We start from the raw sequence: 12,994 nt of genomic DNA, 5'->3' as shown, positions 1-12,994 counted from the left end.
AATATATGTACTCCCTCCGTCTCAATGAATTGTATACAGTTTCCTTTTTGGGACGTCCCACCAATTGTATACATACCAAAAGTAGTAATTTTTATAATATAAAATAACATTACACCAACTACTTTCTTCCACTATCTCCATTCTATAATACTAATCCCAAATTAACTGTCCAGTTTGACTTTTTGATGGTCAATTTGACCCAACTTTGACTGAAAATTAAAAATTATTCTTTTACGATTTTACAAAACTGAAAAATATATTCTAAAATAGATTTGATAATCTTTTCAATGATATATATTTCATAATTTTATTCAGTTATTTAATATACATATTTTTCAGTCAAAGTTGGGTCAAATTGACCATCAAAAAGTCAAACTGGACAGTTAATTTGGGACGGAGGGAACACTATTACACCCACTACTTTCCTCCACTATCTTCATTCTATAATAATATAAACACTATTACACCCACTACTTTCCTACACTATCTCAAATCTATTATTAAATATAAATGGGTCCCACCACTATACTCACTTTTCATCTAACTTTACTCATTTTTTACACTTTTTCTTGGTCTCCGTGTCCCAGCCATTTGTATACAAATGACTGGGACGGAGGGAGTATCTCTTAAAGCACTACGAGAACTAAATTAAGAATAGCATCTTAAAAAAAAAAAAAAGAAGAAGAATAGCGGTGTACATGCTGAGAGACTATCATATAACAGCTCTTACTCTAAATGCAAGCCTGTGAGGCTATTTAATGACTTTTTTTTTCAATTCTTTTTTTTTTTTTCAATTCTTATGCAAATTTAAGTATGTGACAACTCGTTGTGAATGCTGAAGAACTAGTGGTGTTTTTTACAGCTGTATAATTGCAAGTAAGATCATGATTGATTAAAATATAGTATATTAAACTTTGAAAATGTTCCTGAGCTCTTTAAATATGTCTATGGAAAATTCGACGAAGATTCGGGTCCCCTAAGTCGATCGAACTCAAAAGAGTTGATCGAAGTCCGGGTTATTGTCAAAGACATAAATATTAGAGCAATATAATATCAGAAGCTAGCGATCAGTTACATGTTCAGCTTCAATAAAATTAATATCTCCGCCTTTACATTTTATTATAGAGTTTACTAACTGCTAATTTCATTGGTAGAAAAGTTGTTAAATCATATTTTTCTCCCTTTTTAATTAATGATTCCAAAAATATCGCGTTTTATATTATTTTCAGATTATTAATCTTGTATTTTTAGATTTTAAATCAAGTCATAGTTACTTATTTTCTAGTCAAAAGCAATGTTATAAACACGTTTAAAGTGTATAATGAGTGGAAGTCTGCTCGTAAAACAAGTGTGGACAGGAGAGCTGTGAACGTTAAGGGAGCCAGCAAATTGAGAAGATGGCAACCTCCAGAACCAGGGGAGCTGAAACTTAATGTTGATGCATCATTTTTCCCGGGACATGAATCTTTTTCTGTAGGCATGGTACTTCGTGATCAGGAAGGAGCATTTGTAGGAGGTAAGTGTATTTCGTTACCCCGGCCAGCAACTGTAATGGAGGCTGAATGTATTGGTGTAAGGGAGGCTTTATCATGGATTATGGAACAATCAATTCAGAGGGTTACTCTTGAATCTGATTCCCTGCTAGTATGTCGAGCACTGATGGAAGGCACGGTGAATTTGCTAGAAGTTGGTTATATCCAGGAGCAGTGCAGACTCATGCTTCAAGATTCTCCAAGTATTCGTTTATGTCATGTTCGTAAGCAAGCTAATAGGGTAGCTCATTGTTTGGCAAGAGTTCCCTGTATGTTATTGCACTATATAATCACTAATTCTTTTAATATTAGAGAGCTCTTTATAAATAAGACCTTTAGAGCAACTCCAATGGGCTCTCTAAACAAGCTCCTAAGTCCAAATTTTAGGAGCAAATCAAAATATAGTGCTCCAATGGGCTCCTAGATACTCTTTAAAAATTTAGGAGCCTACTCTCTCTCCTTTCTTTTAAAGAGCATCTAGTAGCTCTTAACTCAATATAATATTATTTTCTTTCCAATCTTCTCTCTCTTTTAGTTAACTTTTTCCTCCCATTTATATAAAATAAATATAAAATGTGAATTAGGAGCTAACTATAAAGAGTAGCATTGGAGTTCTCACATTTTCCGATGTATTAACTTACTAGGAGCGATATTTTATATTATTTTTTAAAGAATGAGTTAGGAGCACCGTTGGAGATGCTCTTAGTCCTTTACCCGCATTGCTCGAGTTTATTACGGAAGAAAATGCACATAATTCACCAGGAGCAAAGCGTGAAGTGTTTTTAGACATAGTTGTTAAAAAGTTTCAGATGAAACTATTTAACTATATATATTTATAGAATGAAATTCCCAATCATGATTACTTGTCACCTAGCTTCTCGTAAGTTTATTCAATGTATATGTATGAAATGGACCTTGCGTCTTTTTGTCTTAAACAAAACCTTGAATATCTTAATTTTTACCTGTCTCCAAACACTATTTTTGTCAACCATATCAGCTTTCGTATGGCTCCAACCACATGTCTTTTTGACTTGATGAAATTTGAGATTTAGTATGTCAAAGTTATACCAGCGTATATCATAAAGAGTGCGGTGTGCTCTTTTACCTAGCCAAATACTGAATACCTTCACATGACGCCACTTACACTGTGTAGAGTGAGATAGTGGCGCCATGTGATGTGACTTGGCCAATTTCTCATCAAACATTCATTTGGCGTCTTGTTTTCAGAGTATGCACCAGTAGAAATCTTTCATACTTAGTTATTTTAAATGAACCTGGTGCCTATATACATATGTATATATACCTGTAGGTGTTATTATATAGAAAATTTATAAGTAGTAACACTTGGTTCCATTTAAAAGTGCATATATAAAAATACGTAACATAGCTTATATAACAGTTGTTAACTCCAAGAGACATTCGGTAGGCTTGATTTTGACTTGGATCAATTGACTTGTTGACCTCATCCATTCTTTGTTTGATAAATATGACGAACAACTTCGTATGTGTCTTAGTGTACTGGTCTGGTTTACAAACGACTAACGTTGAAATCGAATTACTTTGATCCATCTATTCCGGGCTAAAAATATTTTAGATACTGTTTATCAATAATCAGGATGACGATACTAGAATCCACTGACACTTGATATTGAATTGATAGACAAATTCTAATCCCTCAAATAAATTGTACTTTATTCTCTATTTAGACCTGATCATATTAATAAACTTCTTTCAGTGATTCTTTGATTGCTTCAATTTACATGATCTCTGATTCTCTATGCTCTTAATCTGTGTGATTCGTCTATCATACTTAATTATTGTATATGATTGTTTTTACATCTTATACATGTTTCGAGACAGGTGCAAAAAAAATATATATATGATATTTTTTCTAATTACTGGAAGGATGCTCGATCAAAAGGTGGAACAAATTGTAAGGGGGAAAATGGGCGCGACTGCAAGTCGAAGAAATGGTTTCCTCCAGAGCCAGGGGGCTTGAAACTCAATGTTGATGTGTCATTTTTTCCAGAGAATGAATCTTTTTCTATAGGATTGGTTATGCGAGATCAGGCGGGCTCCTTCATTGGCGGAAAATGTATCTCCCTTCCTCGTCCGACAACTGTGATGGAAGTTGAGTGTATAGGAGTTAGGGAAGCTCTGTCTTGGCTAATGGAATACCCAGGTAGAAAAATAACAATTGAAACTGACTCATTATTAGTAGCCAGAACTCTAAATGGAACAACAATGAATTTGTTGGAGGTTGGTCACGTAATAGCTCAATGCAGATTGATGCTCCAGGATTTTCCTATGGTCACGTTATGTCATATTCGGTAGCAAGCCAATAGGGTGGCTCATAGTCTAACTAGAGTTCCGGTTCGTTAAATTGCTTTATTGTGTTTGCATCTCCTCCTACCCATTTGGTGGAGATAATTCTAAATGATTTGAAGTAATGAAAGTCCTTTATTTTCAAAAAAATAAAATAATATTTTTCTATTTTTCAATTTTTTTATTACATTCTAACATTTAAATTTAAAATAAACATTATAATAAATAATTAAATACATTTTTTTTACTAACATGCTACATGCCCAATTATATACTTATATATAATACACGTAAAGGAGATAATTTGGTTGCATGGTCACATGTTCCAAAAGCTTATCATCCGTTGGATCGTATATTGAACAAATAAGCACCGTTAGATTAGAACAAAATTAACTTCTAATTCTATAAGGCAACTGATATCTACTTGCATGTTTATAATTTCTTTTCTACATCCAAAGCAAATTCTGTTTTTCACATGTCTTAATCCAAAATATATATTTCCTACCAGCTTTAATTGTAGAATCATATAAATCGCATTGTCACAAAATTATTTTTAGCTAATATATTTTAAAATTAATAAGTTGGATATTTTAATATAAAATAAATACTTTCTACCAGTTTTAATTGTAGAATCATATAAATCGCACAGTCACAAAATTACTTTTATCTAATATATTTTAAAATTAGTAAGCCAAATTTGAATCATATTATAATAATTCTAATATATACTAATATATTTATAAATATAATCTAATGGAAGTTCACGTCACATATTCTACTCAATATATATTAAAATTTGATAGAAAAAATTTAATATTTTGGCATGATACATAAGAGAAAAGGAATGACTTGATTACAATAGTTTATTTGAAGCCATTAATGACGGTGACAGTGCATTTTATACTGCATCGCCAGTCGCCACCGACTGTTGGATGATCCAATATGTGTAGTTTTTTTTCCAGAAACAAGTCTGAAAAGTAGAACCTATATATTTTTACAATAATAATAATCTATACTATACTATAATAAGCCAACATGGGTATAATTTGTAGTCGTACAAATTTTTGGTTTGGTACTCTTTCTATAGAACTAGAAGTCTACAACATATGAAAGATACTAAAAACACTCATCTTATATTACAAGACAAAAACTATTAATAAAATATATTAATACTAATAAATACTTATGAATAGATGTATAACTTATAAAAGACAAACTGAAAATCAATAAAATATTTATATAAATAAGCGTGAATATTATTAACTAATATTTTTTTTCTTATAAATGAAAAAATAAAGAATTATATACTCGCCCGTGCTTCGCACGGGTTAAAGGCTAGTATATATAATAAACGTAAGGGAGATAATTTGGTCATATGATCACGTGGTCCAAAAGCTTATCATCCGTTGGATGGTAAATTGAACAAATAAGCACCCCTGTTCCGGCCATTCCCAGCTCAGCGATTCTTCTTGAGGTACGCTATTCTCAACCACCCCTGTTCAGTTCTGCTCAAATATTCACTTATATAGAGATAAATTTTGTGTTTTTATGTACTGATCGCTTTCTACACACTCTAATTGAACCGAATATTAGATATTCAAATCGCTATATATGATCTGGGTTGTGGGTTATCTATATTCAATACTTGTTTGTTATTCTTTTGTGAAACCCCAACGGCCCTTAATGGCGCATCTTTGAAATTCATTTTAGTAATCCAATATTAGACAATGTTTGCTGCATTATAGTTTTTCACTTGATTGATTTTTAATCTGGGACTTTTTTGGCTTACTCCAGGTTTCATTAATTAATTAATTAGTTTGGGGGTTGAAAGTTGCGTTTACCTCGCCAAATGCCTGCAGTTTACAGTCTTTACATCATCAATAAATCTGGCGGTCTCATCTACCACAAGGTACATTTTGTTTTTTTGGGTAAATTACTACAAGGTACTTTCGAAACTTGTGTTATAGGATTTATGGGTTTGGTTGTGCTATGTTTACGAACTTTTTAAGTATTGAGAAAAATAAAGTTCTTTATAGTGTTGGTAACAATTCGTTTGAAGGACTATGGCTCTGCGGGACGTATGGATACAAATGACAGCTTGAGATTAGCTAGTCTGTGGCACTCCATGCATGCAATTTCTCAGCAGTTATCGCCTGTTGCAGGATGCACTGGGATTGAACTTCTTGAGGCAGATACGTTTGATCTCCATTGTTTCCAATCTCTAACAGGTACCTTTTTCTTTTACACTTTGTTATGGTAAGTTCCAGGGACGGAACCAGGATTTTGGACTGGGGTGGGCTTGACAAGTGAATAACGAAGAAAAATATACCCGCTCGTATGTTTATGAGGTCGAAACACCTCATGTGCTAAGATCTAAAAAAATAATATACTCACCGCACTATACATTGCATTCATGCTAGGAACCGAAGAAAATGAGAACTCCACCCAGTTAATCAACATTCTCTATTTTATTCTATGTATCTACTTGATTATATTGATGGGTTGGACTTAGTTGATAGATGACGTGGGCTTACTTAACACATAAATTACATAATATATACAACTATTAAACTTCTTTTTTTAAATTACCCTGGGCTTAAGCCCAGGTAAGCCCTTCAGTACTTCCGTCTCTGGTAAGTTCTACACATGCATTACCATGTGTGAGGAGTTCGCTCTATTTTATTATGATATATCCGAACTTTAAAAAAAAAACAAAATAAGGCCCTTTAGTATGTAAGCCTTCCGTGTGTGTGCCTTTAGTAATTTTTCCGATTTTATATTTTTGGGACCTCTTTCATCTCCAAATCATCTAATATGTACATTGCAATGTTGGATTTATATTAGCTTCGAAATTTGGAGGTATTTCTTCATTTACATGAATATTATTGTTAGTATTTTGCTAATTTATTTTTATATTCAATTGAGTAAAGTTTATGTTGAAACTACTCGAAGCTATGAAGCATGAGCGTGGCACCTAGTTTTTGTGCAGTGCTGGTGTGGCTGGGTGCGCCACATGGCATATCCCAGCGTATCTGGTCAGGGATTCATGGGGTGCGGGAAAAGTAATTTATGTAATTTTGCGGTAAAAAAAAGGATGGAAGCTAGTCTTTCTCTTGATGAGCCGGAGATGGAAGATATGATAATTCAAGATGACTGATATCATGTGTTTGATGAATATTGAATATCATGTCTTTTATTAATATTTATCAAGTATGATGAACTTTGGTATTTGACTATTTGATTTATTTCAATGACACTCCTTTGTTTTGTTAATTGAATATATATACAATATATATTTTTTAATTTTATTCTAATTGCCGTATGCCCCACACCCGAATCCCCATTTTATTTTCCCGAATTACCGTATCCCCGCACCCGCACTTGTCCTTCATAGACTAGAATATATTCTCTACTTTTTTAAATGTTATGTTGATTTTAAGAATATCTTTAATCTTAATTTTCAGTTCAATATAGTCCGTGTCGTTGAAACTCGTAGTGATGTTATGTCAGTATGCTTCATATTGAAAAGTGACCTCTCTTTTAATGCTACCTCTCTTGCTTCACTTACGGGATCTCAAGGGTCCGAGCTTTGTCAAAAACAACATATGTGCGTGGGTGTGATTATTATCAAAATTTAAAAAAAAAATTATTTAAGGCCCAGCTTTTTTTGTTTCCCCTTGGGCCCTAATGTGGTAAGGATCAGCCCTGCAACCACCATTAAGTTCATAACTAAGAGAACTTTAATAAGAGGAAAAGAAGATAAAGAATGTCACTATGATGAAGACTCAAAACTTTCTAGAGGTTGTAACACACAATTTGCAACTTAAACTCATGATTCAACCTTTCTTGCTGAAGCCTTCATGTTCATGTTATTGCACTATCCGGTGATACCAAACAAAGCATATCTGTATGTCCTCAACAAGCTACTCAAACATTAGTCAACTCAGATGCCGCTCAACCCTCAATTTGACCTCTTAGGCACATAACCCGTTGCTGTCTCCAAAAAATCAGATTTCCTCACTACCTCTCTTTATTACTTTCTATAATTGTGATTTTCCTATATTGTTTTTCTCACCACCTCTCTCTTTTTTTCCTACTGTAATTGTGATTGTCTAAATTGTTATCTCTTTGATATAACCCTAGGCTGCCAAAACACATAACTTAACAAACATATTTGGGACTCACTCAAAAGGTCCAAAGTGGATCCTTAGTGTACTTTTTATTTTCCTTAACAGTCCGGCTCGGGGCTATAGGCTTTTTGTGCATTTATAGCAGGAGTTGGGCAGTGTAGTTGAGCCGAGAGGAGTCGAACACTGTTAGGCATTTAACTAGAAATTTAAGCTCAAATTTTTGTTTGGTGAAAGTTGAATGTACTCGAGAGCTTGACTCTAATGTAATTAATATTAGCAAAAGATTGAATACGAAGAATTCCACTCGAGCTTTTCTCTGTCCTCTCCCAGGAGGTATACTTTTTTCTCATCATTTCCTCTTTCCTCTCCCCTCTCCCCCCCTTCTCTGAGCTCCGAGGTTTTTTTATTTCCTTTTCGTTTCTTGCCTTGCTACTCATCACCTTCTCCACCACCACTTGGACTCTCTTCTCCTTCACCACTAATGTTGTTTTTAAAGCAAATAACTAATAAATAGTACACAACTCAAAGTCACAAATTTGCAATTACAGTAATCACTGAAATAGGTGATTTTTTAGTACAGAACAAGTGGTTTGTTCAATGAAAGTAAGTGTTTCCACAAATCACTTGTGTTTTGCATCTATCTATCGTTGTCTTTCCAAAGTACTGTGACCGTTTACTACAAGCTACATACAAAATCTTTCTACAATATTGTGAATCCTTTGTTTTTAAATTTGAAACTTTAAAAGACTAATAGATCTAGAATTTCAAAGTTTGAAATTTTGGAATTTTTTGTATTGTATATTATTAACTGTATTTTACTGAGGGTTGATGAAATAAAGAGGAGAGAGTAATAGATAACAGAAAAACAAATAATTGAATGGGTGGAAGAAGATGAACAAATAATAGAATGAGTAGAGAAGGGAGAGAGTCTGGATGGACAGTGACGAGAACAAAGGATAGGGATTGATAAGTTAAGTGGGTGGTTAAAAATAAAAGTATATACTCTGTTTTCATTTTAATTTTGTTTTCTAGTAGATCATGACCATATATGTGTACATGTGCACGGTTGTAATATTTTTGTACGTCTTTCCCATGTTCTCCAATTTTAAGTTATGACATTTTGCGTTTTTGCTTCAATATAAAAGTACTTATATCTGTACTTGTTAAGGACATATCTATTTCCAAATTTGGATATCATTTGTTTTGATTTATTTTGATTTTCTTTTCAAAGCATTTGATCTAAACCTGAATGTTAGGGTTTCTTTTGATCAGAACCCTTGCTGGGCCAAAACACATTGGTTATAGTTAGGTTTCACGAATCCTGATCTGAACTGAACCGATCCATTGTCGTCACTAGCCTCGATATGTCAAATATGTAATAGTTTTGAATATTCATATTTCATATAATAGATATTGGAATATACAAATAGAAATAAAAGAGTAGCTCTTCTAGACTTTGGAGCCTCACAAGCCAAGTAATTTATAGCTGGACCTTCGTAAAGTACTTAAATAGCTCAAGCTTGGTCCGATTATACTCGTGTGAAGCTCGAATAAGTTATAAGTAGTCTGACTCATTTACACACGTAGTTTATCCCACAATCTCCGTCTCCACCCCAATAGATGGAAGATATGATCACTCCATTATTACAAACCTCATCCCATCAAGCTTACTACCAATATTAAGCTTGCCTTCGAAAACCACCTTTTTCAACATAGCAGCACTGATCTTGTCGGTGTGTTCTATCTTCAACTAATTTCTTTCTCCTCGATCGTGTCTAGCCAATCATATCTAATATCAATATGTTTGGTGTGTGCATTTACATAGTATTTTTTCCTTAAGTCCATAGCAATCTGATTCTGTTACTAAACACAAATCATTAAACCAAACTCTCTAATAGACCTTACGGGCCACATGTCTTTGCTTCCATGTTTGCAATATCTTCTGCCTCAATGATGGAAATGCTTCATATATTTTTTGATTTGGAATGTCACGAAATGGCTTCTCTGACAATGGAATCCATTTTGGAATCACATTAATTGGAGTTAGACAAAACTTGTGCAAATGAAACCTTTCCTCCAAAATGTCTCTATTCAGTTGCCTTCATTGGTTCGCATACTTTTGTAGAATATATAGTTCTATTAGCAAAAAACAGAATTTGAATTTTTTTTGATGTATAAGATTTTAATTCCATTTTTTCTTCTACAGGGACAAAGTTTTTCGTGGTTGCTGCGCCTGGAACGCAAAATATGGAGAGCCTATTAAAGCATATCTACGAACTATACACTGACTATGTTTTGAAAAATCCTTTTTATGAAATGGAGATGCCTATTAGGTGCGAGCTCTTTGATATCAACTTGACACAGGCAATTCAAAATGACCGTTTTGCATTGCTTGGACGATAAGTGCTATGCTGTTTTCTAAAGACTAATTTGGGTATCTAGTGCAAAATTATGGTATATTTCTGTGGGACAAAACATTCTGTTGTTTGTTGGCATCTCTGTATCCCTTTTCTTTTGACCGTATTCCGAATGCAGGATCCTTCAATATATATATATATATTTCATATTAGAGGTATTTAAAGAAATTTACATGAGTTATCCTGACTTGTAATGAAATTCTGTTTTCTTCTGTGATGCTTCATCTTTGTTACTAATGTATACGTTATTAATTTATCTTACGATGTGAAGACGATTAAGCCTCTGCATGAAGCAGGCACAAACTGTTTAATTGTGTTAGCAACATGTCTCGAACTTACCTTTGCATAAATGTTCCCTTAAATTTATACAGTGCAGGGTTGCATCTGGAACAAAGTCGGATCAAGTATTTGGTTTTTATTCATTCTCTTTGAGCCTTATATTTATTTCATTACAAAAACTGTACTATGTGTATTGTATCAACTGGATTCGAGTTTGTTTTTCCATCTTGCAAATTGATATTCATAATTAATTAGACTGGAATAATAGCAGTGGAAATCAAAATCATTAACTTTTGGTGCAATCAAATTTCTTATTTGATCTTCGCCAAGAAAAGATTTCGTCCTTTCTAGAAATCATGCAATGAGCAGCACTCATGGAAATCTTCTCAGAATTTATCAACTCTATCTCATTGCCATGGTTTTTAACTGTGATTACCCTTCTCATCATTGCCTTCTTCCTCCTTCCATTGATAATGAAGACATTACTGATATATTGATTGCTCTGTCAAATGATGAAAGTGCAAGTTCCCTCTGTCTTCATGGTACCTCTAATTTCTTCATGATGAAACTGGTATGCATGTTTTCTCCTGTGTTGAGAATCTTTATAATTCTGTTGATTCTTTTTCAGAATATATTTGTGGCTGCAATAGACACTACTTCTGTGACAACTGTATGGGCGATGAGCTAGCTTGCCAAGAACCCACGGGTTATGAAAAAGGTGCAAGCTGAAATCAGAAAAATCACAGAGAACAAATTAGCTGTGGATGGAAATGAATTAGAGAAGCTCAAGTACTTTAAGATGGTGGCTCTCAGGCAGCACCCTGCAGCACCGCTACTGTAACCTAGAGAATCAATGAAATACTGTAAGATTGGGGGATGTAATGTATACCGCAAAACTAGGATCTTTGTTAATGCATGAGCGATGGAAAAAGACATCAATACATGGGGGAATCCTGAAGAATTTAGCCAGAAAGGTTTGAGGACTGTGATATCAACTTTAAGGGTCAGCATTATGAGTTGATACCATTTGGTGCTGGTCGAAGAATGCGTCCTGCAATGACAATGGGCTATATATGCCTCTCCTCTTAATAATCATAGCGAGGGTTAAAAGTTAAGTGTGGATACCAGTGCTCAAGTCTTTAAATTGCAGATTCATGTGATTCCTTACAGTAAACTAGAAGTTCTAAATGAGTGTAATAAGTCCACTTGCATAAGTTTGTTTTAAACCTTTTAACTTGAGATTGTAATTGGATGAAATGTACTGGTGATTTCAGTATGCTTAATTGAATATCTAGTAGGAGTAAATGCTAAGGGGGGTCGGAATGCCTAGCTGTTAGTAGAACTTGAACAACACTGTTATACTCTGGGAACCCGTCTAAAGCCGTCGAATAGTTTATTAATCCCTTCCACCCTTCCGTGCAAGGAAATGAGGGAAATAAGAGGGACCAGTTTTCGCACATTTTGACTAATCTCGCAAGATGATTAGTATAACATCCCACTGTTTACTCATAAAATTTAAAAAAAATAAAAAAAATCCCTTATGAGTTGTGGAGAATCGAACCTAAAAATGAACATTTATACACATAATCTCAAATTCACCCTTATCAATGGAGTTACGGCATATATATTTTTTTATTCATGTATCGTTTATGACAAGTGAGGATGCCTTTCTAAATTCTATTCCTTATTTCTATTTAAAAGTGTATTCACGGTCTCAATAGCGTTTGCGATTTTGAGAGTCGATTTTCGGAATTAGGATTCTATTTATTAATTCTCCATTCAATTTTCATCTCCTTCACTAATTAAACCTTTTCTTTCTTCCATTATCTCTCATATTTATCGGTGTTGTAATCAAATCAAAATTTCATCCTTTTTGATGAGTTCTCGTGGAATACCTTGTTATCAAAATTGTTGATCGTGTCCATTTTTTTTTGGATGTTATTGTTTTATATTCAAATGTTTGTGTGTGTCTTGTTATGGATTTCGGCAGTTCTTCTAAGAAGTACTTACATGATAGTTTGGCTAATCCGTACAACTTGCATCAATTATGGGATGGTGGTGATTATCGTAAGGCCTCGATTTCCACAACAAAAATTTGTTCATATTTTGAGGATATTTGTTGCTCCAATTTCAGATCATGTGAGTGATAATTATGAATATTGGGTTACAGATGATGTTTATGTGAAGGTTAATTGCGATGCTAATATGTTCACAACTGATGCATGTTGCATTGTTCGAAATATTATTGTAATATTTGTTTTAGATTAAAAAAATTTAATTTATAATTTGTTAAACGATTTGAAAACAAAAT

General features: G+C 33.6%; 1 protein-coding gene across 1 annotated transcript; it reads left to right on the top strand.

Annotated features, from left to right (window-relative positions):
• Window positions 1–5,225: 5,225 nt before the first annotated feature.
• On the top strand, window positions 5,226–10,662 carry LOC108209948 (uncharacterized). The gene is made up of 4 exons (XM_017381168.2): window positions 5,226–5,331; window positions 5,652–5,766; window positions 5,917–6,085; window positions 10,194–10,662. Exons 2-4 carry the CDS (start codon window positions 5,707–5,709, stop codon window positions 10,388–10,390), a joined length of 426 nt encoding a protein of 141 aa, XP_017236657.1. The 5' UTR covers window positions 5,226–5,331; window positions 5,652–5,706; the 3' UTR covers window positions 10,391–10,662.
• The last annotated feature ends 2,332 nt before the right edge of the window (window positions 10,663–12,994 follow it).

This window comes from Daucus carota, chromosome 1 (genome assembly GCF_001625215.2).
Source record: "Daucus carota subsp. sativus chromosome 1, DH1 v3.0, whole genome shotgun sequence".
NCBI lineage: Eukaryota > Viridiplantae > Streptophyta > Magnoliopsida > Apiales > Apiaceae > Daucus > Daucus carota.
Note: the sequence above shows the minus strand (reverse complement) of the source record. Positions and strands in the feature narration are given on the sequence as shown.

What these genes read in the sequence shown, in the direction of transcription:
- LOC108209948 (XM_017381168.2), top strand. Translation starts at nt 5,707, where the DNA reads ATGCCTGCAGTTTACAGTCTTTACATCATCAATAAATCTGGCGGTCTC. An exon ending in GCGGTCTCATCTACCACAAG is followed by an intron (nt 5,767 to 5,916) that starts GTACATTTTGTT and finishes ATTCGTTTGAAG; the next exon opens with GACTATGGCTCTGCGGGACG. An exon ending in TTGTTTCCAATCTCTAACAG is followed by an intron (nt 6,086 to 10,193) that starts GTACCTTTTTCT and finishes TTTCTTCTACAG; the next exon opens with GGACAAAGTTTTTCGTGGTT.